The sequence below is a fragment of the Camellia sinensis genome, chromosome 4 (assembly GCF_055761805.1).
Source record: "Camellia sinensis isolate YWXY chromosome 4, ASM5576180v1, whole genome shotgun sequence".
NCBI lineage: Eukaryota > Viridiplantae > Streptophyta > Magnoliopsida > Ericales > Theaceae > Camellia > Camellia sinensis.
Genome location: NC_138964.1, coordinates 59272901 through 59300568, shown reverse-complemented (window position 1 = coordinate 59300568; position 27668 = coordinate 59272901). Strand labels below are relative to the sequence as shown.

The 27668-nt window shown below is 36.2% G+C and overlaps 2 protein-coding genes across 2 annotated transcripts; one reads left to right on the top strand and one right to left on the bottom strand.

Annotated features, from left to right (window-relative positions):
- The first annotated feature begins 3038 nt into the window (after positions 1–3038).
- Positions 3039–5041, top strand: LOC114284344 (temperature-induced lipocalin-1). Its single transcript, XM_028227241.2, has 2 exons — positions 3039–3682; positions 4600–5041. The coding sequence occupies exons 1-2, from the start codon at positions 3311–3313 to the stop codon at positions 4783–4785; spliced, it is 558 nt and encodes a 185-aa protein (XP_028083042.1). The 5' UTR covers positions 3039–3310; the 3' UTR covers positions 4786–5041.
- A 4002-nt stretch (positions 5042–9043) lies between these two features.
- On the bottom strand, positions 9044–20282 carry YKT61 (SNARE-like superfamily protein). The gene is made up of 6 exons (XM_082924991.1): positions 19779–20282; positions 18221–18318; positions 11911–12015; positions 11581–11646; positions 11106–11192; positions 9044–9303 (listed from the first exon to the last, which is right to left on the bottom strand). The coding sequence occupies exons 1-6, from the start codon at positions 19969–19971 to the stop codon at positions 9253–9255; spliced, it is 600 nt and encodes a 199-aa protein (XP_082781117.1). The 5' UTR covers positions 19972–20282; the 3' UTR covers positions 9044–9252.
- Between the last annotated feature and the right edge of the window lie 7386 nt (positions 20283–27668).

Sequence of the window (27668 nt, the reverse complement as noted above, 5' to 3'; positions counted from 1 at the left end):
CCTTTGGAGAGATTGCCAACTTATTCACATTAGACCATTTCTAACCGATTGTGCTATTTTTTCAAAGAGTTAATGTCATATTTTAACTCAATGCAGATCATAATATTATGTTTTGAGAGTCCCTCTCCGTATATGTTATTCTTAGAGCGATTTAATTTTTACCATACTATTTGGCTTGATAAATTTGTACGTATTGCCTTTTTTCGCAGTTCGAAGGTCAAAATTGTAATTGCGAGCATGCCTAAGGATTGAATAATTCTTAAGAATTAAAGATAAGCCAAACAATTATAAAATAATTGTGTAAAGTTTTTTTTTTTTTTTTGGGGGGGATATCAAATCAGTGACATTTTTAAAAAATAATCATAAATTTTTTTATGTATATATAATTATTTTTTTAAAGTCACAGAGGGATGTAATTGCTCCTTTTTTCTTTTTTTGGTCTCAATGAAGACAACTTTGAATGTGAGTGTCAAATTAAGAGCCAATTCTTACAAGGAAGACAATTAATGAGCAAACGATTTGGAAAGAACTGAGGGAGAAACAGATACATAATTCAATTACAGTGTTATATACATTACACTGCTACTCCTGTTGCTTTGAAATGGGAAGTGTTGAAAGTACAGTATAAGAAAAGCAACTTTAATACTGTATTTGATTGGAAAATTTGATAAAGAATTTGAAAAGAGAAAAGAAAAATATAAATAAAATGTAAATAAAATATACTTACATTTCACATATATATTTTTTTTCTTTTTTTAAATTTCTTTTCAAATCTCTCAATTAAAAACAGCATAAAACTATGGCTACTCCTACCGAAAAGGAAAGAACAGGACTGAAAATAAAAGAAATGAAGTGTTGGAGTTGTTGATTTGTTTGGAGGCATCTTTTCTTCAATGAGTAAGCTACTTATGGGCTTCACATGGTGTATGGCAACTGCCGAAGTGGTTCCCACGATCCCCCACTCCCTTAGCTACATTTGTGGCTTTACTTTCCTCCTTAAATAATTTGAATTTGAATTTTGTGCATAACCATTTTGTTACATCAGCTATTTATGTGAATTTGAATTTGAGTTTTGTGCATAACTATTTTGTTACATCAGCTATTCATGTGGCCTTTGAAGGCTGCCTCGTTCCCTTCCTCATTCCCTCTTATTTCTTGCCATTTGGGAAAATATTATGGTTCTTAAATAATCAATCAAATTTTTTATCAAACCTGTCATATGGTATGTGGATCTCACACCCACATAAGAGGTTTGATAAAAAATTTGATAGATTATTTTAGATTCTTAACATAATTCTGCCATTTATCCTTTGAAATAACTCGCATCTCCATGGTCATGGATGAACACGTATCTGATTCTTATTGGAGGGTTTAAATACAACGTCAGTATTATAAAAAACTAAAAAGTTGGGCAGTAAATATTGGAGGAAAAATTTTCTGGTGTGTAATGTACACCATATGCAACTCTAATACAAAATTACACAAATTTTTACAAATTTATATAAATGATCTCACAAAAATATTTAAATTTAACACAAATTCGTGTAAATTCACAAAATCACTTAAGTTTTCACGAACTTGTGTTTAACTTAATTTTATATTAAAATTATATACGGTGTTTTTCATGATCATTCTTAAAATGAACTTAAGGAGTCCAAATAAAAAAAAAAATTAAAAAAGAAAAAGACCAAGGAATTGGATGAAAAAGAAAAAGAAAAAAAAGGGGGGGGGGGGGGGAAACTCTCCAGTCGTGATTCTCTTGCAGCTGGATTCTTCGAAATCATAAAAATCCTTGATTAGAATGTAATTTCAACTCAGCACCCTTTTCAGTGAGATTTTGGAAAGAGTTATTTTTTGGGGAGCACATTATAATAAAAGTTGTAAGGCGTGTTTGGAAAAGTTATTATCTTTCATTGACCGCTATGATAAAATAAGGGAAAATGTTTGGAACCTCTTTAGGGAAGTTCCCATCACTCTTACAGTGATGTAGATCAATGATGTGCTTGTATTATTATTATTTTTTTTTTCTCTTTCTTACTTGGACAAATCACAAATGAGTGGTTGGGAGTTGTGGGGGTAATGTTTTGTCATTACTGATAAAATAAGTCGGGGTCTGACACATGGTGATTTATCCTGTAATGAATGTTAGTTTAAGATTGACTCAAAAAAATAAATAAATTAATTTTAATGCATTTTTAAATTAAATTTTAACAATCTCCCACTCAAGTAAATTAATTTGTTCACAGCCAACCTCACATTACCCTATGGAATGAATATCATGTTTGTTTTGTTTATGGAAGTTCAGATTCGTACTCCTTTCAGACTATGTCTTGAGTGAGTGGATTATGAGCCTGGGCGAGAAAATAGTATTAAAAAATAGTCTATTGGGCTTAGGGTTTACTAGTCGTTTGGTTGGACATCCGGCCAATCAACCGGCTCAGTGCAATTATTATTATTTTTTTCACATGTTGGGTAGCACATTTTGAAATAATATTATTTAATAAATTATGTTTTTTTTAAGTAAAAATTATAATTTTTAATTGTTTTATTATTTTATATAAAAATAATTTAACAATTCTTATACAACTGGCCAAGTTTGGCATCATCAAAAAAATTCATAAAGCCAAAAAGTCCATACTCTTTACCACTTTTTGATGGGGAAAAGTTTCAATTGAAAAACAATTAAAAAAAGAAAAGAAAAGAAAAGAAAAGAAGTGCAAAACAGCGCTGCATAACACTGTGCAGCCACACATGCCATAAAAATAAATAAATTTGAAAAGGGACAATAGGTACACTACACAGTCCAGCTGCTTGTGTCAGCGAGAATAATATGATAATTTTATAATTTTATACAATATTTTAATATATATTTTTTCATAAAAAGTCAAAAAGTTAACCCAAATATCCATATTTTTTTCTTTACTTTTTAATTCAAAAAAATAAAAAATACACTTATTTAGGACACCCCAAACAACCCCTTCTATCATAAAAATAAATGCAATTTTATTTAATTCCCACCCTACTAATCTCCAACCCTTGAAAACAAACGGCCTGGCACTTCTGTACCTTGGGCCTCCTCTTGCTATATCTCTGTTCACACAGCTTAACTTCCCGTGAAAGTAAAGCAATTCTAGAATGACCCATTCAATTTGGCATTTCTAAGATCCACACTGACCACAAGGCCCTCAGTAATCCACGTCTTACACCATTCCTGCTTATATATAGCCAACAACCCAAAAGCTATATATACATACATATCTCAATACCCACAAATCAGTATCTCTCATACACACACCAACTGTTTGAATCAATGGCCAAGAAAGCAATGGAAGTGATGAAGGGTGTAGACCTAAAGAGGTACATGGGTAGGTGGTATGAGATAGCTTCATTCCCTTCAAGATTTCAACCCAAAAATGGGATGAACACAAGGGCTACCTACACATTGAGGGATGATGGGACTGTGCATGTATTGAATGAGACTTGGAGTGATGGCAAGAGAGGGTTCATAGAAGGGACTGCTTACAAGGCTGACCCATCTAGTGATGAGGCCAAGCTCAAAGTCAAATTCTATGTCCCTCCATTCTTGCCCATCATCCCTGTTGTTGGGGACTACTGGGTTTTGTATCTTGATGGTGATTATCACCATGCCCTAATTGGACAGCCCACCAGAAATTATCTTTGGGTATGTATGTTTTATGTCTGTATATATGAAATTATGAATTGTGTTAGAATTTAATTGCTTGTAATTGATCTAATTGTATGTTTTTTAAGGCTTTTCTTATTATGGTTGCTGTCTTGCTGATCTGTTTAGTTCTTGACAAGTGTTTTTCTTCTTTTACATTGATTTATGCAATTTTACTTTTTGTTTTTTTTTTTTTTTAACAAACCAAATCAGATTAGGCCTTGTGTCTCAATCAAATGAGGTTGGTTACCTGAATCATTTAATACCATTTTTCTCTGTCAAAGCATATGCTCCATTAAATTAAATGGTTATTTTTCTATTATGGAGAAAAAGAATGAAGCAATGAAAACAAAAATCTAAAAATGTTATGAATATTTGTAAGAATGTATGTTTGTAATTGTTCTGATTGTAATGTTTCTAAGTGTTTTTAGCATGGTTTGACCTTCTAATCTCAGTTCTTGACATGGGTTTTTCTTCTTCTATCTTGATTATTGGAAGTAAAGGTAATATTGAGTAAAAATTAAGAGACTATCAAGTAAGGCATTGTATATTTGGCAGTAAAAATTATGGGGGATACTTATACTTTTCCTTGTATGAATTTGATTCCTATATAGTTTTGCTCACAAGATTGTATGTATATATATATATATATATATACGAAAGTTACTTTCAATTTTGGTTTCCTGGTTTATCTATGGTTGTTTGTTGCTTTGAGTAATGTTGTGCAAACACAAAAATTGAACCAAATTTTCATACAAAATGATGATGTTGATCAGAGTTTGGATAATGAAAGGCTGAAGATAGCTTGTAGTTTCAAAGAAATTTTTGCTAGTTTTATGTATTTGGTTACTCAATAACTCAATTTCTCATTGTTAATCTTTTCTTTTCTTTTCTTTTGTGGTGTTATTTGGTTTTAGATATTATGCAGGGAGAACCATCTTGATGAAGAGACCTACAATCAGCTTGTTGAGAAGGCCAAAGAAGAAGGGTATGATGTGAGCAAGCTTAAGAAGACACAGCACACTAATCCCCCACCAGAGGGAGAAGAAGGCCCCAAGGACACCAAAGGAGTTTGGTGGATTAAATCCATGTTAGGAAAATAGGCAGTGGCTAATGCTAGATAAAGAATGTCATCTATGAAACATAGAAATAAAAGGGTTTTAGGCCTAAAACCCTAGCTGCAAATTCTAGATTGAAAGTGCTGTTATTTGATTAGTGCCCTTTACCCCTATTATTTCTTGTAACAAGCTTAGTTTGTGGTTGAAAGTTTTGAAGCACTGTGGATTTATAGCTTCCTTTGAATTTTCAATGTTGTCCATGAAACATAGAAATAATGGGGGCTAAAACCCTAGTTGCAAATTCTACTGTATTTGATTATCCTTTGCCCATATTAGTTTTGTGGAAATTTTTTTATTTTTTGCTCACTTGATAGGTGGGTAACCAATAAGGAAATATATTTTTCTTAAATGAGGTTTACCCCTTAAAAAAGGAGGTATTATTCAGCCAAATTAAGCACAAAAAAAAAAAAAAAAAAAAAAAAATTGGGCATTACCAGACTATTGTAACAAATAAAATCTTGAGTCTTTTTAAAAAAAAAATTCAAATTAAAAGATTTTGAAGTGGTGGTATCAAATAATTATCTGACTTTTTCCATTAACCTATTTATAAGAGAATTTTTTTTGATGCACACATCACATGACACCATCTCCCATTTTCAAATCCAATCTATACTCATCTGCATTCATCAACAATCCATCAGATGTGATGCCTATAATAATGTTATAATCCGCCTGATGACACTGGATTAAATCCCTCTATCAATTCTCCATAATCAAACAACTAAACCAAAAAGTCAAGATTTATTACAGTGATCAAATTTTAGAGTTCAATTTGTAATTTTCTCAATAATTTTGTAAAGAGATTAGGGTAATGTTTGGTTTAGTTTTTAAAATATGATTTGGAGATCACTTTTAGAGTTCAATTTGTAATTTTCTCAATAATTTTGTAAAGAGATTAGGGTAATGTTTGGTTTAGTTTTTAAAATATGATTTGGATGAAAAAATAAAAAGTATGTTTGGTCAACAAATTTTTAAAATACAACTCAAAACTCAATTTTCCTTTTCCCCTCTCTTTCTCTTTTTTTTTTTTTATTATTAATAAATCAATCAATTTTTTTTTTTCTCTCCTCTCTCATTCTTTCACATTCTACGCATCAATTAATCAAATTTTTTTTCCCACTTTCATCTATTCAACTGAAAAAAAAATTACAAATCATTCAAAAACTATTTTAAAAACTCACAACCAAATAATATTTAATTTTTAAAACTTTTTTCAATAACTTATCTTTCGAAATATAATTCAAAACTCATTTTAAAAACTTGTGAACGAAAGTTTTGAAGCATGTGCATTGAAATTTTAGATTTTTTAGCTTCCTTTGTGGTGAAGCTTTTTGAATTTTGAGTGTGAGATTTTGAAATGAATAATGTTTTTAGAAACTTGGGGTCTAAGGAGGACAAGTGGGGTCTTAAATTCTAGTATGTGGACCTTAACTATAGAAACTCATAATGGTCCCCTTATCATGTTGACTGTTTATTTTATGCTCATTGTTTTCTAGTACACCCTTGTTCAAATATGTTCTCATTATCTGATGTAACTGGCACTGTGGCACCTATTCAAAGTTGGTTTTTTTATTCAAACCTGGCAAGAGATGTGTGAGTTAGTAAGTTAAGTTAGCTTAATTTTAAATCTTAAATCACCCTTAAATTTGGTTATATATTTTTAAAAAAATTAATGCTGAGATTGAATTAAAAATATGTAAACAAATAGAAAAAATGTAACATAATAATAAAAGTCAACCCTAAAGTTTACCACTGTGCCATTGATTAAGTGCACACCATGTATCCAATATCAATAGGAATACACCACGTATCTAATATTAAATGACACCCCCTCGATTCCCCAATATGTCTCCCTTCCTTTTGAGGTGAATGCAATGAAAGAAAATTATTTTGTTCACACAATTGACAGGTGGAGTAAACAAACAAGGCGGATTACAGTAATGGTCCCTGCACTTTAGGATTTGTGTCACTTTAATTCTTAATTTTTTAATTGTAATACATTTAATCATGAATTTTAAATCTTGTTTTAAATAAGGACAATTATTTAATTTTAACAACAAAATCGTCAATTTGATAAAATGTAAACTAATTTGACAAAAATAAATGTCAATTTTTTTTTTGAATTTTTAAAAATTATTTTACCTACTAAAGATAAAATTATGTAAATTTGATAAATCTTTTAGACATTTATTTATTTATTTATTTATTTTTACCTAATTAATTTTTATTATGTGGTTGGATGATAATATGGGTGGTTGTTTTTATTTTCATTAAATTAGTTTCTATTTTTTCAAAAGTTAAATATATCAACAACTTTGATATCATTATTAAATCAATCCATTAAATCAAAAAATCCAAAACTAAAAACATTTCCTATATTAAATATATTGATTACACATTAAAATCTTAACAACTACCTATTATATGACCATCATCCAAACACATAATAATAATTAATTTGGTAAAATAAATAAATAAATAAATAAATGTCTAAAAGATTTATCAAATTTTCATAATTTTATCTTTGGTGGGTACAAATAATTTTTAAAAATTTAAAAATATTTTTTGATATTTATTTTTGTCAAATTAGTTTATATTTTATCAAATTAACGATTTTGCCCTTGAAATTAAGTAATTGTATCTTCAATTATTTTTATTTAGAACAAGATTTAAAATACAGAATCAAATGTGTTACAATTAAAAAGTCTAGGATCTAAATGACACGAGTCCCAAACTATATGGACTATTAGTGTAATCCGCCCCAACAAAATATATTTTCTAGAGATGAACCCATTTCGATTATCCAAACCATTCAATTTGTAAGACCCTTTACTCATATATATTGTCCATAAATAAAAAAAAGATTAATTCAATAATTGTAAAATTTTATTTTATTGCATCGTCTATAAAAATAAAAATAAAAAAAAGAATTAGATAGTCTATTTTTTAAAAAACTATTGTTATTTATTTTTTCAGACACAAACACAATTAAATGAATAAGCTACAATTATCAAATTGATATAACTTTTTTCATGGACAATATACATGAAGGATCCTACAACATAAACTTTTCAAATCATCGAAACAAAATTTCTGATGAGCTCTATATAAGCCCAAAGAACACCCTCCTGTCCAAGGTGAGGCAAGTCCAATCCTATTTTCTTTTGATTGAAGTAGTGTAATGAACTCCACTTAAAAGTGTAATAATCCCATTTAAAACAAAAGAATCCACCACTAAATAGGTGATTTGCTCAACATTTGTCATGTCTCTGAACAAAATCGAACTCAATCAAATAAGATCAAATAATTTTGAAGGGGTTGGAAAATGCAATAAATTTTACCCTGGGGACTTTGGGTTTTACATACCAACAATGGCTATATGCACAGAAACCATTAGAGAATAGTTAAGTCTTGTTTGTCATAATTTAAAAAAGTCAAAAAATCATTATCCTATTTAAGTCACATCACTTCTCTACCACATCACTTCAAACCTAATCCATATTTTATAAAAAGTCAAAAAATACACTTATTTAATCATCCCAAACCAACCCTTAGTTTTATAGAGACAGAAAGTAGAGCCCATATGTAAGTCTTGTCCTGTTTATCTCGTGTATATGAACCATTCTGTGAATGATTATTTTACAGATAGATGTACCCTTTACAGTCATCAGGGCAAGTTAACTTACTGTGATAATCATATCATATCAAACAGGAACAGAACTTAAGAGAGATAATGGATTAAGATGGTACAAATAAAGCTAGGGTTGTAACAAGCCAAGTCAATTAGTCTGTAGTTTATGTTTTTCAAATGCACACAAACTAGACACTTGTTCACCTCTCAAAATTTAACCAAACCAAATTCAAATCTAGGTCAAAACAACAATCAACAATCAACATTTTGTCATCCATCATATTTTAACTATCATGATAGTATCTTTTAGGATCGTACAATATTGTTATCATGATTGTTATCATGCATACAAACTAGACACTTGTTTATATCTTTTACATAATGAATCAATTTCAAACAAATTTTTAACAAACCAAAACACAAGAGAACAATATAATTCCAAATACAAGAAAACATGATGGTACTATGATTGAATCATTCCAATTGATATTACCATTTCAAATCTGTACAAGGAAAAAAGAATGATCCGTGTAACACAAGAAGATAGTACTGAACTCAAGGACCATAAACATGCACTAATATTAGGATATGAATTATGAAAGGCATTGCAAATGTCAATCAATTCACTTCCAATTTTTTTTTTTTTTTTTTTTTTCCTTTTCAATCTGGAAACCAAGATACAAGAGAGAGAAATCCATAGAATTCAGCCAAGCAAACAATCGTAAAAGATAAAAACAACAATCAACATTTTGTCATCCATCATATTTTAACACCAGAAACAAGTAAATGCCATGATAAGATCACCTTCTCACTTCAGAAGCTTACAATATTGTACAGCATTGATTGGTTTTCTTCGCTTGTTTGTAGAACATCTATTAAAAACAAACCAACATCAAGTACCTGTATTAGTATAAATAAAAATATTCCATGGTAGTTATTATAACAAATACAAAAGAGATGCATCTAAAATGAGATCTATAATTTAGAAGCCAAGTACAATAAATCGCCCATCACAAATTTTATCTTAATAAATTGAATAACCATCACTAGATTTGGTCCATGATCTTTTATTTCCAAAACATGCAAAACTGAATCACTATCATTAATCTCACTATCAAAATTGTCCAAATTCCTTTAGTTATTTCTTTTTCATCCTAAAGAACCAAAAAAAAAAAAAAAAAAAAGAAAGAAAGAAAGAAAAATCTTTCTACCAAACAACAATTAGTTGATAGATGAGCAGATTCATGTAGAGTGGTCAACGCTAGATGCCTTTTTGCAAGCTTTTTAGGTTGGACATGATTATGGTTGACAACTATAGATGTCTCAAATTTTCAGAATGGATCCGTTTATCTTGGCACCGGCCCATCCTGACTGTCGTCCCTGAAGTCAAGTATTATTGGTAAACAATAAAATCAAGAATGTAATTTATGATATAACGGTTATTTTATGCACCCTAAAATGGGAATGAAGATAAGAAGAATAACAATTGATTTGATCCAACTTTAGGTACATAGGGAAGACAAATGTAAACTCAAGCCTTTCTTAATGATGTATTCCACTCATTGGACAAAAGAATGTGTGGATTATCCTATCAAGTTGAACTTGAATCCTGTTTGCATTACATGGAGGAGACCAGTCCACTGAATAGGGAAAGGATACGGCTCAGAGATCAGATCAGATTGAAACACAGTACTCTAATATAAATCTTACCATGTGGGAAGTGTTCATTACAGTAGTTGCCGCTCTGTTTCACTTATCAGAATGTATTTATAACATGAAATCCATGAGAGACATAAAGCTACTACATTTTATATGACTGGGACTCTAATTCAACTCCACTCAACAAGCCATTTTGCACCGATTATTAATGTCGGCCAAGGGGACCTCCAAAAAATTACTAAAAAAACAAATAAAGAGTTAAAAGTATATGTTGTTCCTTGATAAGAAATATCCAGATACTATGATCACAATAGTACTGTAGCACAATAGTAATTTGATTTTTTTCCCAAAAACTACTATATCCCAAGAATGCCCCCATAGTAAAAGAGCACCATGCGTGCAAGCACACTACTTCAATTATCACCTCCACTAGAAGCATTTTATAGAAGTACTCAAGTTAGATGAACAGTCATATTCATGTTAGATAGCTTTAACCACCAACAACCTCAAAAGCCTTTTATGCACACTCAGTTGCTAAATATAAACCAATGACATAAATGCTTAATTGCTCATGTCCCACTCAAAATCCACTTCACAGCTAGAACAATGATATCTATACAAATCAAACTAATATATACGAGATAAGCCTATGAGTTGGAATTGATTCAGCCAGACGCATACCATTTAATCTGTTGGACAAAAATGCCATCACCCAATTTTGAACTGTAACAGCACTTCAAACAGGCTAACAGATACACTAACAAAGGAACACTTGCTCATACATTGTGAATTTTGTTGATAATTATACACCTAAAAGGCCAAGATTGTTGTGGCACTCTACAAGTTGGGCTTATAAAATTCATACCTTGACCTTTTATATAGAATAAAATAGTTCAAATAAACCAGATACATTCCATACACATTTTAAGACTGAATATTTAGGTGAACACATCACAGTGGCTATGAGATTGTGAATACATGCAGTACGAGATTGTGAACACATTATGAAAATTACCTGTGAGGCTGCACTGAGATCTGAACTCTTCTCAACTAAACTATCCAGCTTCTCACCTCGTGCAAGTACACTATCAATGGTCTTATGCTGCACCAAGGAAGATCCATAAGTCAACATAAAGACAAATGCAAAAAGGAATTTGTATTACAATAGAGATCAAGAAATGTGTTACATATAAATGGTTAATTGAATGACACCAAATGACCTTATATGATATATGACAAACACAATTTTAAGTTTGCCCATCAAAAAGGTGCACATCTAAAACAACATTACCATGAACACCACAGCAGAAGTAAATCTTAAAAATATGGATACATGATGCCATCATCAGCTATCAAATTTCTTAATTCCACTCTCAACGGAAACTAATTACTCAATAAAACTAGTGTATCAACTCAAATAAATAAATAAGAACAGGAACCAAGATTTTGTAAATATCGTTAAGCTAATGCAGTTATAACGCAACACTCACAAGAATAATTTTTGTTTCATCCAATTCCCTCTGTATTTTCAACAACTTGTCAGCTTCAGCTGGGTCCTGAAGAATTGAAAGCAAAAGACAGAGGTTACAGCAAGTAAATTATTACTATTTCGTTTATCTATGTGCATACTATGATCAAATTCAAACGTTATATTTAGAAAATGAAAATTTATTTACAGAATAAGTAATTGCTTCAGTTCATCTTCGGTATAAGTCAACAAATTGAACAGAGAATGTTTTATGATAAAAACATGAATAGGAGCATAAATATGATGTCATATGACCGCTGCTAACTCAACTTAAACGAAAACTGGCAGATACCTGAAATTTGGCGAGAGCTTCATTCAAATAGGGCCACGGTTGAGTACTATCTGTTTGCACAGTTCTCCATGAATCACCAAAATTCTTCTGGTATTCATCTAGCACCTAAAATCATCAACCCAGTGAATCAACCTCTCAATAAACTATATGTGCTGGATTTCAAGGCACTAATTTTAACAATCTTGATACTTGGCTTATGTAGAATTCAGTAACTCAGCCAGTCAGAAATTCAAAGTCATTTATTGATAGCAAGTGTAAGAGACAATTCTATACAAATACTTATGGAGGATATGCTCAAAATTACCATTTTGGGGTCTCATTCAATTTTCTTCTTCTTTGTACTTTCCCTTTTTCCACCTCTTTCATTTCTTCTTCTTCATACAATTTAGTTATATCAATGCTTATTTCATTTTAAACACTGTGTGAACTTTTATATGTGTAAGCATACATAAAATTATATATGATATTAAAAAAGTGAATCTTACAATTCATAATTCAATATGATTCACTATTTTTGTTTTTCATTTCTTCACTGAAAGGCATAAACGAACCTTCACCAACAAATGTAATACTCCCTCCGTCCCATTTTGATAGTCCCTTTTGAAAATTTTAACTTTTTTTAGGGTGCATGTAATCATCGCATTTGAATTCAAATTTTAGAGCCTTATTCCAATAATGCCCTTCTCTTTTCAATTTTTGATATATTTCTAGCCATTTAAAAAGGGTAATTGTGGAAAAATAAATATTTTTTAACCTGACTATTCAAAATAGGACTAACATTTTGGGACATCCTAAAATGGAAAGAAGAACTAACAAAATGGGATAGAGGGAGTACCAAATAAGTCATCCACCAACAAAGCTAACTTAAATCGAGTAGATCCAAACTAATCTTACAGAGAAATCTAAAAGCATATTAAAAATGGGTATATCCACCAACCTTTCACTCTTTAAGATTCAAAAAAAAAAAAAAAAAAGTTTCTCTCTCCAAACTCAAGATGTTTATCCTCCTTGAGGTTGAGGGAGGATGTTAATGTATATGTGGTATTCCTAAATATATTAGGTATTGATTTCCTAGATATATTTAGGAATAGCCAAAAACTGACTGACAATGTGAACTGCATGAGAGATATCAAGCCGAGTAACAAACAAATAGACCAGACTATTTACTAATTGTCGATATAGAGTGGCATCAGAAAGGAGAGTGCCCTCCAAAGAGGTAAGACGAGCATTGTACTCAAGCGGGGTAGGAGCAGTCTTACTATTCGTGAAACCAGCACGAGATAAGAGATCAGATGCATATTTGGCTTGAGTGAGATACAAGTGCCACTTGGAGCAGAAGAAATCTCAAGACCAAGAAAATAACTAAGAGAACCCAGATCTTTCATCTCAAAATGAGAGCTGAGAAAATGTTTCAGCTCATGAATGCCATCAAGATCATCACCAGTAATAATCATATCATCAACATAAAGCAATAGAAGAGTAATGCCACGGGGCGTCTTGCGAATAAAAAGAGCAGAATCATAGGAACTTGAAGAGAACCCAAACTGAGTAATGGTAGTACTGAACTTGGAAAACCAAGCACGAGGAGCCTGCTTGAGGCTATAGAGAGCACGATGAAGGCGACAAACAGTATCTAGAGGATGCTCATAGCCTGGAAGAGGTTGCATGTAAACTTCTTCAGTCAAGTCACCATTGAGAAATGCATTCTTGACATCCATCTGAGATAAACCCCACTGACGTGAGGCAACAACAGCAAGTAAACTACGAACAGATGTAAGACGAGCAACAGGAGCAAAGGTCTCCTCATAATCAATACCATATTCCTGAGCGAAGCCTTTAGCAACTAGACGGGCTTTGTAACGTTCAATTGTACCATCAGAATGAGTTTTGATTTTATAGACCCATTTACAACCAATAGGAGTTTTGCCAGAAGGAAGAGCAACCATATCCCATGTATGGGTCTTATGTAAAGCCTGTAACTCATCTGCCATTACTTGTTGCCAAAGAGGATTAGTGCAAGCTTCATTCATGATAGCTATGAGGTTCATGGTGACTTAAAATGGTAGAAAAACACCCCTTTAAACTGTTCCGACATTGATTCCGGTTAGCTCCTACATCGGTACATCGGTCCAGCATAACCCCTTTAAACTGTCCCGACATTGATTCCGATTAGCTCCTACATCAGTCTGGCATGACCCCTTCAAATTGTCCCGACATTGATTCCGGTTAACTCCTACATCGGTCCGGCATGACCCTTTTAAACTGTCCTGGCATTAGTTCCAGCCAATTCCGACAATGGTCCAACACGACCATAAATTGTCTCTCAGCGAGTGGAGCAGAAGCACAAAAAATATATATATATATATATATATATATATATGATAGAGACATTTAGGGTAGGAATAAACCAACGGATAAAAGAAGAGATCACCACGAAGCAATATTGACAAGAAAATATGACAGTGGAATAGGTTGAGGTCCAGCGAGTGGCCAAGGCGAGGCTGCCGCCCACCGGTGAAGCAAAAATACTAGGTTCTTAACCTAACTCTGATACCATGTTAGAATAGTAGAGAAAGAGAGGAAATAATATGCATTGTATTGTATAGAATATATTCAACTCTATAATATCATTCAATACATATTTTGCTCCAAACCTTTCAAACTCCCTTTTTAACTTTGATCTAAATTTCTAAATTACTAATCTATAAGATTTGTGGGTAGATTTTTTTTTTTTTTGATAAATAACAACTTTATTAAGAAAGCATCAAGAAGATGCATAAAAACCAAGACAACAAAAAGAAGAAAACCAAACTTGCCTAACCAATTACATCATCCAAGAAATCTAAAAAAGAAAATATATCCGGATCCACTTTACATTCTAACCAACTATACAAAGTAACCAAGAAACGATCCTCCAACCACAACACCAAACGCTGAAGTCCTTGAAAGATTCTCCTATTGCGTTCCAGCCAAACCAACCGCATTAAACAAAAAGGCACCAACGACCACACCCGTCACCGAGATCTCCCAACTCGGGCCCCCCTCCAACTCCACAACATGTCGACAACCCCTTTTGACTACACATTAAACAACATTACCTCATCCAATGTCTGATCACTGGCCTATTATGCTTGATAGTGGTAGGTTTCGTAGTGGGCCGACACCTTTCCGTTTTGAAAATATGTGGTTGCAATCAGAGAGGTTTGTAGAGATGGTTTAACAAGTTTTAATTTCTAAGCCAACATGCAACTACGAGAACCACGAACCAAATAACTACTCCACCATCTTTGAACCATCTCTACAAACCCCTCTGACTGCAACCACATATTTTCAAAACGGAAAGGCATCGGCCTACTACGAAACCCACCACTACCAAGCATAATAGGCCAATGATTAGACATTTGACGACGTAATGTTGTTTAATGTGCAGCCAAAAGGGGTTGTCAACATCTTGTGGAGTTGGAGGGGGGCCCGAGTTGGGAGATCTCGGCGACGGGTGTGGTCGTTGGTGCCTTTTTGTTTAATGTGGTTGGTCTGGCTGGAACGCAATAGGAGAATCTTTCAAGGGTTTCAATGTTCGGTGTTGTGGTTGGAGGATCGTTTCTTGATTACTTTGTATAGTTGGTTAGAATGTAAAGTGGATCCGGATATATTTTCTTTTTTAGATTTCTTGGATAATGTAATTGGTTAGGCGAGTTTGGTTTTCTTCTTTTTGTTGTCTTGGTTTTGATGCATCTTCTTGATGCTTTCTTAATAAAGTTATTATTTATCAAAAAAAAAAAAAAATCTACCCACAAATCTTATAGATTAGTAATTTAGAAATTTAGATCAAAGTTAAAAGGGGAGTTTGAAAGGTTTGGAGCAAAATATAGCCATAAAATATGTATATATATATATGGCTTTCAAAATTCCTACTGTCAATCTACCATTATGGCACCATAATAAGCTGGTAAAAGCATTATGATATACTGTAATAGCAGTCACTACAGCTCTACAAAGACATATGTCTGTGAACTTCAGTGTAGGTATATCAGCCTGTAGAGGGCCATAGCCTACTGAAACTGTTATATAACGACCATTGTTTTTAGAACACTAGAACGAACACAAAGGAACAAAGGGATAAATTGGTCTTGTAACCCAACACAACTTGAAGCCCCAACCAAACCCAATTGGTAAAACAATTGAACCACTAAGTTCTACCAATTGCTTGAGTAGGGGTTGGTATAGTATAAGTAAATGTAATAGCCATGACCAATAACTTTCTTCCACTTTCTGAACATCAACTGCCGTGCAAGCGACATATTGAAGTAAAAAGAACCTTAAGCAAGACAAATGAAGCAAATAATTATTACTGAAGATGGTTAAAATAACAATAGACTAACAAGACACAAATTTTCCATATGTCCCCATTTCAATGCTTATCAACATATTCAGTCTTTTAGCAGTCATCAATCTGCAACTTCTCCAATGGAGGCATGCATACTGTGTTTATAATCAAACTACTTACTTTTTCCAAGAAGAAAACGGTAACAGCCTGAAAATTACATTTGGGATCAACAGCATACATATTCTTGTAATCTGAATTATAAAAACATCTGCACATGTTCACATTTGCATACCATGTACACAAAATCCAACAGAAACATAGTATCTAAATAAACTTCAGGCAACCATTTATTGAAAGAGTGAATGAGTAAAAATTTAAAGTCATCAATCCTTCCCTATGTTACCTAGAATGCAAATTGTTCTAGTACAAGGAACAACAATGGGAACGCGGAAATGTGGTGCAATAGAGATAAATTCTTGATTTTTGGCATCCAATATGTTAGTGTAATCATTCAATAACATAATTCTATGACCCATTATTTTACATTTTGTCAATCTAAAACGCCACTTCATCTAGATTTTAGTTGATTGTATTTAAATTTTTCCCTATTGAAAGAGAACTTTTAATGAAAAACATTGCTAAATTCATTTTTTTAGAACGAAAGTGTACCATATTTTGAAACATGTGTTCCAAAATGTAAATTACTAGGGTGTTAGTGTTTTCTGGTAACATTGATCCTTCCCAAGAATAAATGTAAGTGCATACATAATTAAATCTTGCAGGCCTATCATTTAACATCTCATTCATTGATGTCAATAACAGATGCTAAGATATAAACGACATCATATGAAATCAGTGTGTGGAAAATTTTCTATCTTATGGTTTCTTCTTATTTTTCATCGTTTATCTTTATTAATCGTGTGAATGAATGAATGAACCGCTACTTACAGAGATCTCACTACAATAATTACATAAAATTGAACATACAACAACAATTTATGATTTAAAAATAAATTTCTTGTCACAACTACATATGTAGTAAACGTTTACGAAATCAATGTCTCTCCAAGTATGTAATAGTATTTCTTTGAATTGGAAAATTGAATTTTAAATCATATTAGCACAGGAGCACAGAATCTGAAGGTATAATGATTACTAGCATTTCTACATAAAGATTTTAGTTGAGCTTGAGCACCCGCTGTTCTCCAACAAGTAAGCAGCTTTCTATACAACGATTTACCTGCTTTCTGTACAACGATTTACCTTGGTTTATGAAGCAACGACACTTCAAAATAAGTGCCATAGTCGTGTCGAACATGGGAACACGTATGGGACAACCCACATGGCATGTCTCTTTATTTATTTATTTATTTTTCACGGACACTTGGGATGGGACACACCAACTAGTTTTTCCCCCCTTTCTTTAGTGCTTTTAATGGATGTTGAATGTTTATTTCTTTTTGCTGAGATTTAAATACTTAATAGATCATCCATAAATAAGATATAAATGATAAGTGTTAATTTAAAAGTGATTTTGTTTTTAATATTGAATTAGTGTCAATTTTTGTTAATTTTGATTGTTTGCGGATATAATATTAATCTAAATAGCAAATAAAAATATATGAAAAAATATTTTAATGCTATGTCCCCACCATGTCCCCATTTTTTTGAAATCACTGTGTCTCGTGTTCGTGTCCGTGTTTCTTAGACCTCAATTAAAAGAATACAAACATGTTTTTGATGATATAATAACATTTGAATAAAACAACATAAAATGATTATTGAACTATTCTTTGAATGCGCCTGTTCATTTCTAGGAACCATTTCTTAGCAGCATAAATAAATTTGTATAGTGATGACAGATTAATAATCCACTTCAAATAGTACAAGAATTATACACTTTATGGTGCCCAGCAGGTAAGGAACCAAATTATTTCAAATCAAATTATACACGTGCAAATAAAGCAACAAAAGTGAGATTACCTTGTTAAGCAGAGAAAATGCACTACGGACTGGGTAGTGATCATCCATGAAACCCACCACACAAAGGCCATTCCTATTGTATGAATGTACTTTGTATTCTGTGAAGCAGAAAACAAAAGAATTCTAATTTAGCCAACTCAAAGTGCATCTTGACATAAACCAAAAAAAAAAAAAAAATTCCACTAGTAGAGCAAAACTCAGAATGAATTTTACTTAATCTGCTTTTGAGAAACAAGGCAATGCTGGCCTTGAAGGATCCAAACTTTAACACAATAATGAACCAAAATATATATATATATATATATATTTCTCATTTGTGTAAAAAAATCAATATATATCACACTTTAAGACAAAAGTTTATCCACAAATCACTAACCATAAAATAAAGGTGATCTAGTGCTCTAATCAATTTTCATTATTGGGAAATTTCATATTTATTTTAAAAAATAAATAAATAAAACCAAATTCCTAGCAATTAAAACTATTGTTAAGAAAAATTAATACCAAAACAACACAACATCCAGATGCTTCAACTCTTCCTAGTTTTTTTCCAAAGTCCACTACTTCAAATTAGACTCCCAATTCAATATCAGTTCAAGCTTCTTTAAGAAAGCAAAAGTTCCAAAACTTCTTCACCCAAATAATGCTGAATTTTATGATTTACAGCCTAATTTCCTAACAAAAGAATAGTGCAAAGTCAGATCAAGCTTCCAAATCCAAACCCCCATTCACTAAGTCAGCTTGCTTGTTTTCATTTTTTAGAAAATTTTACTTTCTTATTTTCCGTGTTTTTTTATTTTTACTGAATTTTTTTAATATTTTAAGCAATTTTTTTACTTTTTAGACACATCTAGCATAAATACACCTAAAAAGTAAAAAAATTGTAAAAAAAAATCTTTTAAAAATTTACTAAATACCAAAAATATAAAAAAAAGAAAAGAATTCAGTACATTTTTTTTATATTTTTATGTATTTATTAATTTTTTAAAATATTTTTTCACAAATTTTTTACTTTTAGATACATCTAACTAAGGTGCATCTAAAAAAAAGTAAAAAAAATATTTAAAATTTAAAAAATATTCGCTAAAAACAAAACCAAAGAATACAGAAATCAGTATTCAAAAAATTTAATTCAGAAAACTCAAACCAAACAAGCATCTCAGCAAACTCAAATACAAAACCAGTACTTCATACCATTTCTCCATAAAAAAAAGGTACTACTGAATTTCATGAATTCCCAGCATAATTTCCTAACAACACTACTGCCCAAACTCAGATCAAGCTTCAAATATCCAAATCTAAATCACCAAAATTACAAAACCACAACACCATCGATTTCTTCACCAAAATAGTACAGAATTCACGCCTAAATTCTTGACAAACCGAATTGCCCAAAATTGGATCAAACTTCGAAATCCAAACCCTAATTCCCAATTCCGCCAAACATTTAAAAAAAAAAAAAAAAAAACTGATCAGTCGGTAAAACAAAAACAATCTAAACACAACAATTGAGAAATCCAAAACCCTAATTCCAATAACAAGTATTGAGAAATCGAACCTTCGTGTTGGACCGATTGGCGTTGGCTAGGTGGGGTTCGTTTAGCGACGGTCCGACCGACGAAGACGATGAACTCCCTCACGCTCGATCTCTGGAAGTACCCGAAATGGCTCACATCCGTGGCGTTCGCAAGAATCACCGGATCGGTTCCCTCCGGAGTGCATTTCAACACCAACAGCCCCGTGATCTTCATCTCTCTCTCTCTCTCTCTAATAAACTCTGCACTGGAGACGAAGAGAGGGATCAAACGGTTCGATCAGAGTCGAATGGGAAAGATAGCGTAGAGCAGTTGTATTTAACGGTACGGTTCAGATTTTATATCGTGCGATTGGAATATTTGTTCAACGTTTCAACGGCTTAGCTGTGACGCTATGTGTGATGCCAATTCAATTGCCTTTTTATGCCACGTCATTTCAATTTAACATCAAATAAAATAATAGATAAGTTAATAAAATAATAGATAAGTTATATTTTTTATTCTCTAATTTGACTCTAATCCTTATTAGTATTTTGATATTTTGATTTGCTTTATATATAGTTTTAGTTGTGGTTTGGCAATTGACTTTTTTAATTAATTTTTAAATTTTTTTGATTATTTTAATTTGGGATTAACAAGTTTGTTTAGGTTTATTTTTTTTGATTTTTATGAGATAAGAAGTGAAATGATTATAATTTGGATATGACGTTTTGTCTTGTCGTTTTAACCTATTTTGTTAGTAGCTAATTTATCCCCAACTTTTTTGCCAAACAAAGCCTTAGCACTCGTTTAGGAAAAGGCTATGGGGTTAAAATAGCCACAAAAAGACAAAATTAACTAAAAAATTAATAAGATAAAATATCACATCTAAATCATAATCATTTTATTTTTTTCTTACAAAAGGCAAAAAAATCAAAAAGTTCATCATAAACGAAACTTTTTAGTCTTAGGATAAAAAAGTCAAAAAGTCAACCCACATTCTAAATGAACTCTTAATTTGATCTGTTTATTTAAATTGAATGGTAAGTTACAAGATTTTTAAACTTGTATTAATCATAATGCTCCGTTTGGGAATATGTTATTTTAGTTGATTATATGACTTTTTACGAAAAAGATGTGTAAAAAAATAGAGAGATATGATGGAATATTTTGTTTTATTAACTATTTTAGTCTAGGATGAGTTATTTTAGCCCATCCCAAACACCTAGTGTAAACGTAGATAAAATTGATGGTAATTTAAACAAAATCATCAAATTAAAATTGAATTTAAAATCTATGACTAATATTATTTAAAATGAAACAATAATAATCAAAATGAAATATGAATTGAGCTATAGGGATAAATAAATATATATATATATATATAATTTAACCTAAAATAATTGCGTGCTCACTTTTTTACATTGTTTATTTGTTTTTTTTTTTCCATAAATCTAAAATTTAAATTAAGAAGATACAGTGAAGGTATGATCCAAAATAAATAGAAAATATAGAAAATATGAAAAATTGTTAGATTCTTATAAATGTTCAAAGCTATAAAGCAAAGAAGAAAAGAAAGACCAACTAAAGATAATGGGCAAATGGGAGTATTTTCATTCAATCACCAAAAGTGGGATTTGAGGTGGAGAATTTGACTTTTTGAAAGAGAATAAACATTGACATGGATAGGCTTATAAGGCTTACAGCCCACAGCAAATAACCCCAAACTCATCGCTGGGGACTCATAGCATAACCCGACTGGCAAAGCCCAGGACAGCTGGAGGCCATCTGGGCATGGAGGGCCAATGACATTCGGGCACATGGCAGGTGAAACACAGGCCACATCAGTAGACAAAAATCTGCAGAGTTATTGCCACAACACATCACCATTAATGCAGCCCATCACAGCATTTATTACGACAACACCTCCCCGTCGGAACAGGGCCCCTTCACCCTGAACAAGGTAAGCTACGGCACAGGCTTTCGGCGGAAGGGGGCACGTCGCAAGGGACAGTGAAATGATTACCAAAGGATATAAGCAAGAATCGAAGACAAGAGGAGGGTTAAGCTTTTCTATCTCTCTCTCTCTCTCTATATTTCCTTCTTTCTCTACTGATTTGCTCGCCGGAGGGTTCACTAGGGGACTACCCCGTTCCCCTTTGGACTTGCTTGCAGGTCATCTGGTGGAATCATCCGCCTGGATCGGAACTTCAAGAGCTTGGACCAGCCCGACCCATCCACCCAGGACGAACTACATCATCAGTTGGCGCCGTCTGTGGGAACTTGTGGTTTGTTTGTGCGCTAGTTGTGTTCACTATCGCTGGAGCCCCCCTTTCTCCCCGTTACCTTTTCCTCTCACCCGTCCAGGTGTATGGTCACGACTAGATCCATGGCTTCTCACCATAATACCGCCGATCATCAAACAGACCCTCCCCATCCAAACAACCCACCACAGTACATCATCGAACTTACCAATAGCATTAACCGCATGGCGGAGCAAAACCAGGCCCTGATCAGTGCTTTACTCCAAAGAAACCTCCCCGCTCCACCTCTAGATATTCCACCCAACCAAGAAAGAACCCCGGTCCACACTGCTCCATAACCCCCTCCGCTCAACCCAGAAGGTTTACAACCTCCTCCTCCTCCACATATGAGCCTACCACCTCCACCCCCACGCCCGTCAGTCGTGGCACTAGCCCCTGTGGGGGAAGCCAGCAGCGTCCAGCCTCCATTGACCGACCATGGCCACAACATTCCCCTCTGGGACGCTAAACTCCGAGCTATGAAGCTCTAACTACAAGGGGTCATACAGAACATTCAGCACAAGCCCTCAGTCACCGCCAACTCGCCTTTTGTTACCTCCATCCAAGACAAACCATTGCCCGCCAAGTTCAAAATGCCCACCATTGACTCTTTCGATGGCACGACGGACCCAGTCGACCATCTGGAAACCTACTGCACCCTCATGATCCTCCATGCTTTCCCTAACGAGATCATGTGCCGAGCTCTCCCCGTGACACTGAAGGGATCAGCTCGGTTGTGGTTTAGGCAGTTACCGGCGAACTTCGTCTCCACCTTTCAACACCTCAGTGACTCTTTCCTGAGCCATTTTATCGGAGCCCAGCGTCAGAGACGCCCAGCCACCCAACTCCTTAACATTCGTCAAACCGAGGGGGAGTCGCTCCACAGCTTCGTCACCCGCTTCAACACCGAAGCCCTTCAAGTAGCGGAGAACGACGACAAGGTCATCCTCACAGCTTTCATGGCCGGCCTACGGTCGTCTGATTTTCTTTTCTCCTTCTCCAAAAACCCTCCAACCACCATGGCAGCCCTACTATCCAAAGCCTAGAAGTACATGAATGCTGAAGATTCCCTGGCCGCTCGGCAGGAGCCAATCACTAAAAATCCGACCCCCAGAGACAAGAGGAAAGACTCAGAACCCAGGACTGCCCAGTATAATAGCCAAACACCCCACTATAATTACCGACCCCACCGAGCCGACCAGTCGGCTCCGACCCGACCGTCCGATCGGTTCGAGCGGTATACACCACTCAACTCTCCCATGGAACACGTCCTCAATCAGATCCAGCGGGACTACCCCCTCAAGTGGCCCCTGCCTTCACGAAACCCTTCCAATCGGAAAGATCAATCCAAATACTGCCGTTTCCACTAAGACCATGGCCATACCACCGACGAGTGTATTAACCTCAAAGATCAGATCGAGACCTTCATACGTCAGGGCCGCCTCAGCCGATTCACAGACACCCGCCCTCAGCAGAGGCAAAGAACCGACCTTCCCAGGAACAATCGCCGGCATATACCACCCCGGAACCAAGCCCCACCTAACCAAGGCCATGATCACCCACCGCCACAGCCTCGACCTCCAGGTAATCCCCCTCCACCAGTCAGAGAAATCAGAGTCATTTCAGGCGGCCTTGCTTGCGGGGGACCATCCCGCTCGGCTCAAAAGGCAGAGCTTAGAAAAATAAGGCAGGGCTCAGACAAAGCAGTGGCGACGGTGGACCGACCTTCCAAACAGTCAAAACAGTGGATCGAATCCATCACCTTTACGGACACCGACTGTGCAGGAGTCCGTTACCCACATGATGACCCCCTTGTCATTTCCGCCATCCTCTCCAACTATAAGGTCAGACGAGTTCTCATAGACAATGGCAGCTCTTCAGACATCATCTTCCTCAATTGCTTCCGCCAGCTTAAGATTGGGGAAAAAAGCTTGTTTCCTCTCCAAACCCCTCTGGTCGGTTTCACCGGCGACCGTGTGACCTCCATCGGCTCCATCGATCTACCTATAACCATTGGCGAATACCCGAGACAGACCACTAAGTTGCTCACCTTCATTGTGGTCGACTGCCCCTCTGCTTACAACATCATCCTTGGCCGCACAGCCCTAAACGCCTTCCAAGCCATCACATCCACCTATCACCTTGCCATCAAGTTTCCTACCGATCTCGGCGTCGGAACTGTCAAAGGAGAACAGACCGTGGCCAGGGAGTGTTATGTCGCCTCACTCAAAGAAGTCAAGCTGAAAGAGGCCATGATCATTGAAGGGCTTGACGTCCGAGACGAGGATAAGCTGGTCAGAGGAGAACCTGTGGAGGAACTTGTTGAAGTTAACATTGATCCCACCAACCCAATAAAAACTGCCAAAATCGGTAGCCAACTACCTTCCCAAGCCAAGGCCGACCTTACCGCTCTCTTGACCGAGCACAGAGATGTATTCGCCTGGACCCATTCAGACATGCCAGGCATTGACCCCTCCTTCATAACCCATCGCCTCAACATCGAACCCCACTTTCGACCCCAACGCCAGAAGCAACGCATTTTCCATCCGGAGCGCAACACTCTTATAGCCGCAGAAGTTGACAAGCTCCTCGAGGCCCAATTCATCAAAAATGTGGACTACCCTAGATGGTTGTCCAACGTGGTCCTCGTCCGCAAACACAATGGCAAATGGCGACTCTGTGTCGATTGCTCTGACCTGAACCGAGCTTGCCCCAAAGACAGCTACCCCCTTTCCCGCATAGATCTGCTGGTCGACGCAACGGCCGGTCATCAAATGCTCAGCTTCATGGATGCCTTCTCTGGGTATAACCAAATCCTGGTACACATATCTGATCGGGAATACACATCATTCATTACCGACCGAGGTACCTACCATTATTGTGTAATGTCGTTCGGGTTGAAGAATGCTGGGGCCACCTATCAACGACTGGTTAATACCGTTTTCCATCACCAAATAGGCCGGAATATGGAAGTCAACGTCGACGACATGCTAGTCAAAAGCAAATATTCCTCCGATCACCTCACTGACTTACGAGAGACTTTCGCCACCTTGCGCAAGTACCAGATGAAGCTCAACCCAGAGAAGTGCGCCTTCGGCGTAGGATCTGGAAAGTTTTTGGGTTTTATGGTCAGTCAGCGCGGCATTGAAGCTAACCCTGAGAAGATCAAGGCCTTGGTTGGGATACAGTCACCTAGGACGGTCAAAGAAGTTTAAAGACTCACCAGCCGAGTGGCGGCCCTCAACCGCTTCATTTCCCGTGCAACAGATAAGTGCTTACCATTCTTCAAAGTTCTTCGGCAAACTTTTGAATAGACAGCTGAATCCGAAGAGGCCTTCCAACAGTTAAAGCAATGCATGGCCAATCCTCCCCTTCTTTCACAGGCAATCATGGGCGAGCCCCTCTCTTCCTCTACTTAGCAGTGTCGAGCACCGCAGTCAGTGCAGCTCTCCTCAGAGAAGATGGCTCAATCCAACGGCCGGTCTATTACAATAGTCGGGCTCTCAGGGGAGCGGAGCAGAACTACCCCTTATTAGAAAAATTGTCCCTAGCCTTGGTCATTGCCTTCAGACGACTCCGCCCATACTTCCAAGCCCACTCCATAGTGGTCCTCACCGACCAGCCCTTGAAAAAGGTCATGCAGCAACCAGAACTCTCAAGCAGACTAATGCAGTGGTCAGTAGAACTCAGCCAGTTCGACATCTCCTACCGCCCTCGAACAACAATCAAGGGGCAAGCTGTAGCTGACTTCATCCTGGAGTTCACCAATCCGGCCCTAACCACTACCTCTCCACTCCCACCAACTCCAACAGAGCCAGAAGATCCTCATTCTTGGACTCTCAATGTCGACGGTTCGTCTCGCTGAGAAAGAAGTGGGGCCAGCCTCATCCTCACCTCCCCCGAGGGCGGCTATTTCAAATGTGCCCTCCGTTTCTTGTTTGAAGTAAGCAACAATGAGGCCGAGTATGAGGCATTGATAGCAGGACTCCGCTTTGCCAAGGACATTGGTGTCAGCCACCTCTAAGTATTCAGCGACTCCCAGCTCGTCGTCGGTCAGATGACGGGGGACTTCGACGCCAAGGAAGACACAATGCGAGCTTACAGGGATATGGCACTCCCTCTTGTTCGCTTCTTCAATACCTTCCACATCAGGCACATACCTCGGGCGGAAAACTCCAAAGCAGATGAGATGGCTCAGCTGGCCTCTGCTGACCATCGTAATCTCAGCCATGATGTCCGTCTCGAATACCTACACCACCCGGCCATTTCACCCGACCTGCAAGCTGTACAGTTCATCCAAAACGAACCCATCCCTTGGGCATCCGACATTCTTCTATTCTTGACCACAGGGGCACTCCCAGATGACCAACAGCAGGCAGCCAAAGTCCGATCCCGAGCATCCAATTACATCATTGTCGATGGTATATTGTACAAGCGCGGTTTTTTCCGGCCATATCTACGGTGCCTCAATCCAGCTCAAGCAACTTATGTAATGCAGGAGATCCATAAGGGAATTTGTGGTAATCATTCAGGCGGTAGGTCCCTTGTCCACAAGATACTCTGTACTGGGTATTTTTGGCCAACTCTTAATCAGGATGCAACCGATTTCGTGCTCAAATGCGATAAATGTCAACGTTTCGCCAACATCCCCCATGCTCCTCCTACAGAGTTAATCACACTCTGCAGCCCTTATCCATTTGCCAAATGGGGGATCGACTTGGTTGGTCCACTTCCCACCGGTCGAGGCCAGACCAAGTTCGCAATTGTCGCCATTGATTACTTCACCAAGTGGGTCGAGGCCGAACCCCTTGCCACAATCACCGAGCGGAACACCACCAGGTTTATCTGGCAATCGATCATCTGCCGATTTGGCATCCCTCAAGCTATTATCTCCGACAACGGCAAACAATTTGATAACGCGGAGTACAGAAAATTTTGTGCAGATCTCCAGATTCAACCATGCTTCTCTTCCCCCGGTCATCCCCAAGCAAATGGCCAAGTCGAGGTCACCAACCGTTCTCTTCTGAAAATCATCAAAACTAAGCTCGAAGCTGCTAAAGGCCTTTGGGCTGAGGAACTACCAAATGTACTCTGGGCTTACCGAACCACTGCTCGCACTCCCACTGGGGAAACCCCTTTTCGCTTAACATATGGCGCTGAGGCGGTTATTCCGGTAGAAGTCAGTCTGCCCACCCCCAGGGTTTTACATTTGGATCTCGCCTCAACCGAAGAGCTCCATCGAACAGACCTGGACCTCATCGAAGAGCTCAGAGAGACTGCTACTGTCAGATTGGCTTCGTACCAGCAGAAAATGAGAACACGCTACAACCGCAGAGTTCGACCACGAGAGTTCTCTGTAGGGGACCTTGTCTTGAGAGAAGCGACTCTTGCCACAAAGAATCCAACCGAGGGCAAACTGGCAGCCAAATGGGAGGGACCCTACGTTGTGAAAGCCCGACCACGACCAGGCACTTACCAACTTCAAGGCATGGAAGGCCGAGACCTCCCCCATCCCTGGAATGCAGAACATTTGAAGCGTTACTATCAATGAGTTCATACTTTTGTATTGTCACATTGTTGTATTTTCCTCTTTAATACATAATGCAAATTCCGACCGAAGTTCTCAGCTTT

Excerpts from the sequence above, each read along its gene's own strand:
- LOC114284344 (XM_028227241.2), top strand. The coding sequence starts at position 3,311 with ATGGCCAAGAAAGCAATGGAAGTGATGAAGGGTGTAGACCTAAAGAGG. Across the intron at positions 3,683-4,599 it reads CCACCAGAAATTATCTTTGG|ATATTATGCAGGGAGAACCA; the intron begins GTATGTATGTTT and ends ATTTGGTTTTAG.
- YKT61 (XM_082924991.1), bottom strand. The coding sequence starts at position 19,971 with ATGAAGATCACGGGGCTGTTGGTGTTGAAATGCACTCCGGAGGGAACC. Across the intron at positions 18,319-19,778 it reads CCAATCGGTCCAACACGAAG|AATACAAAGTACATTCATAC; the intron begins GTTCGATTTCTC and ends TCTGCTTCACAG. Across the intron at positions 12,016-18,220 it reads CATTTTCTCTGCTTAACAAG|GTGCTAGATGAATACCAGAA; the intron begins GTAATCTCACTT and ends TGATGATTTTAG.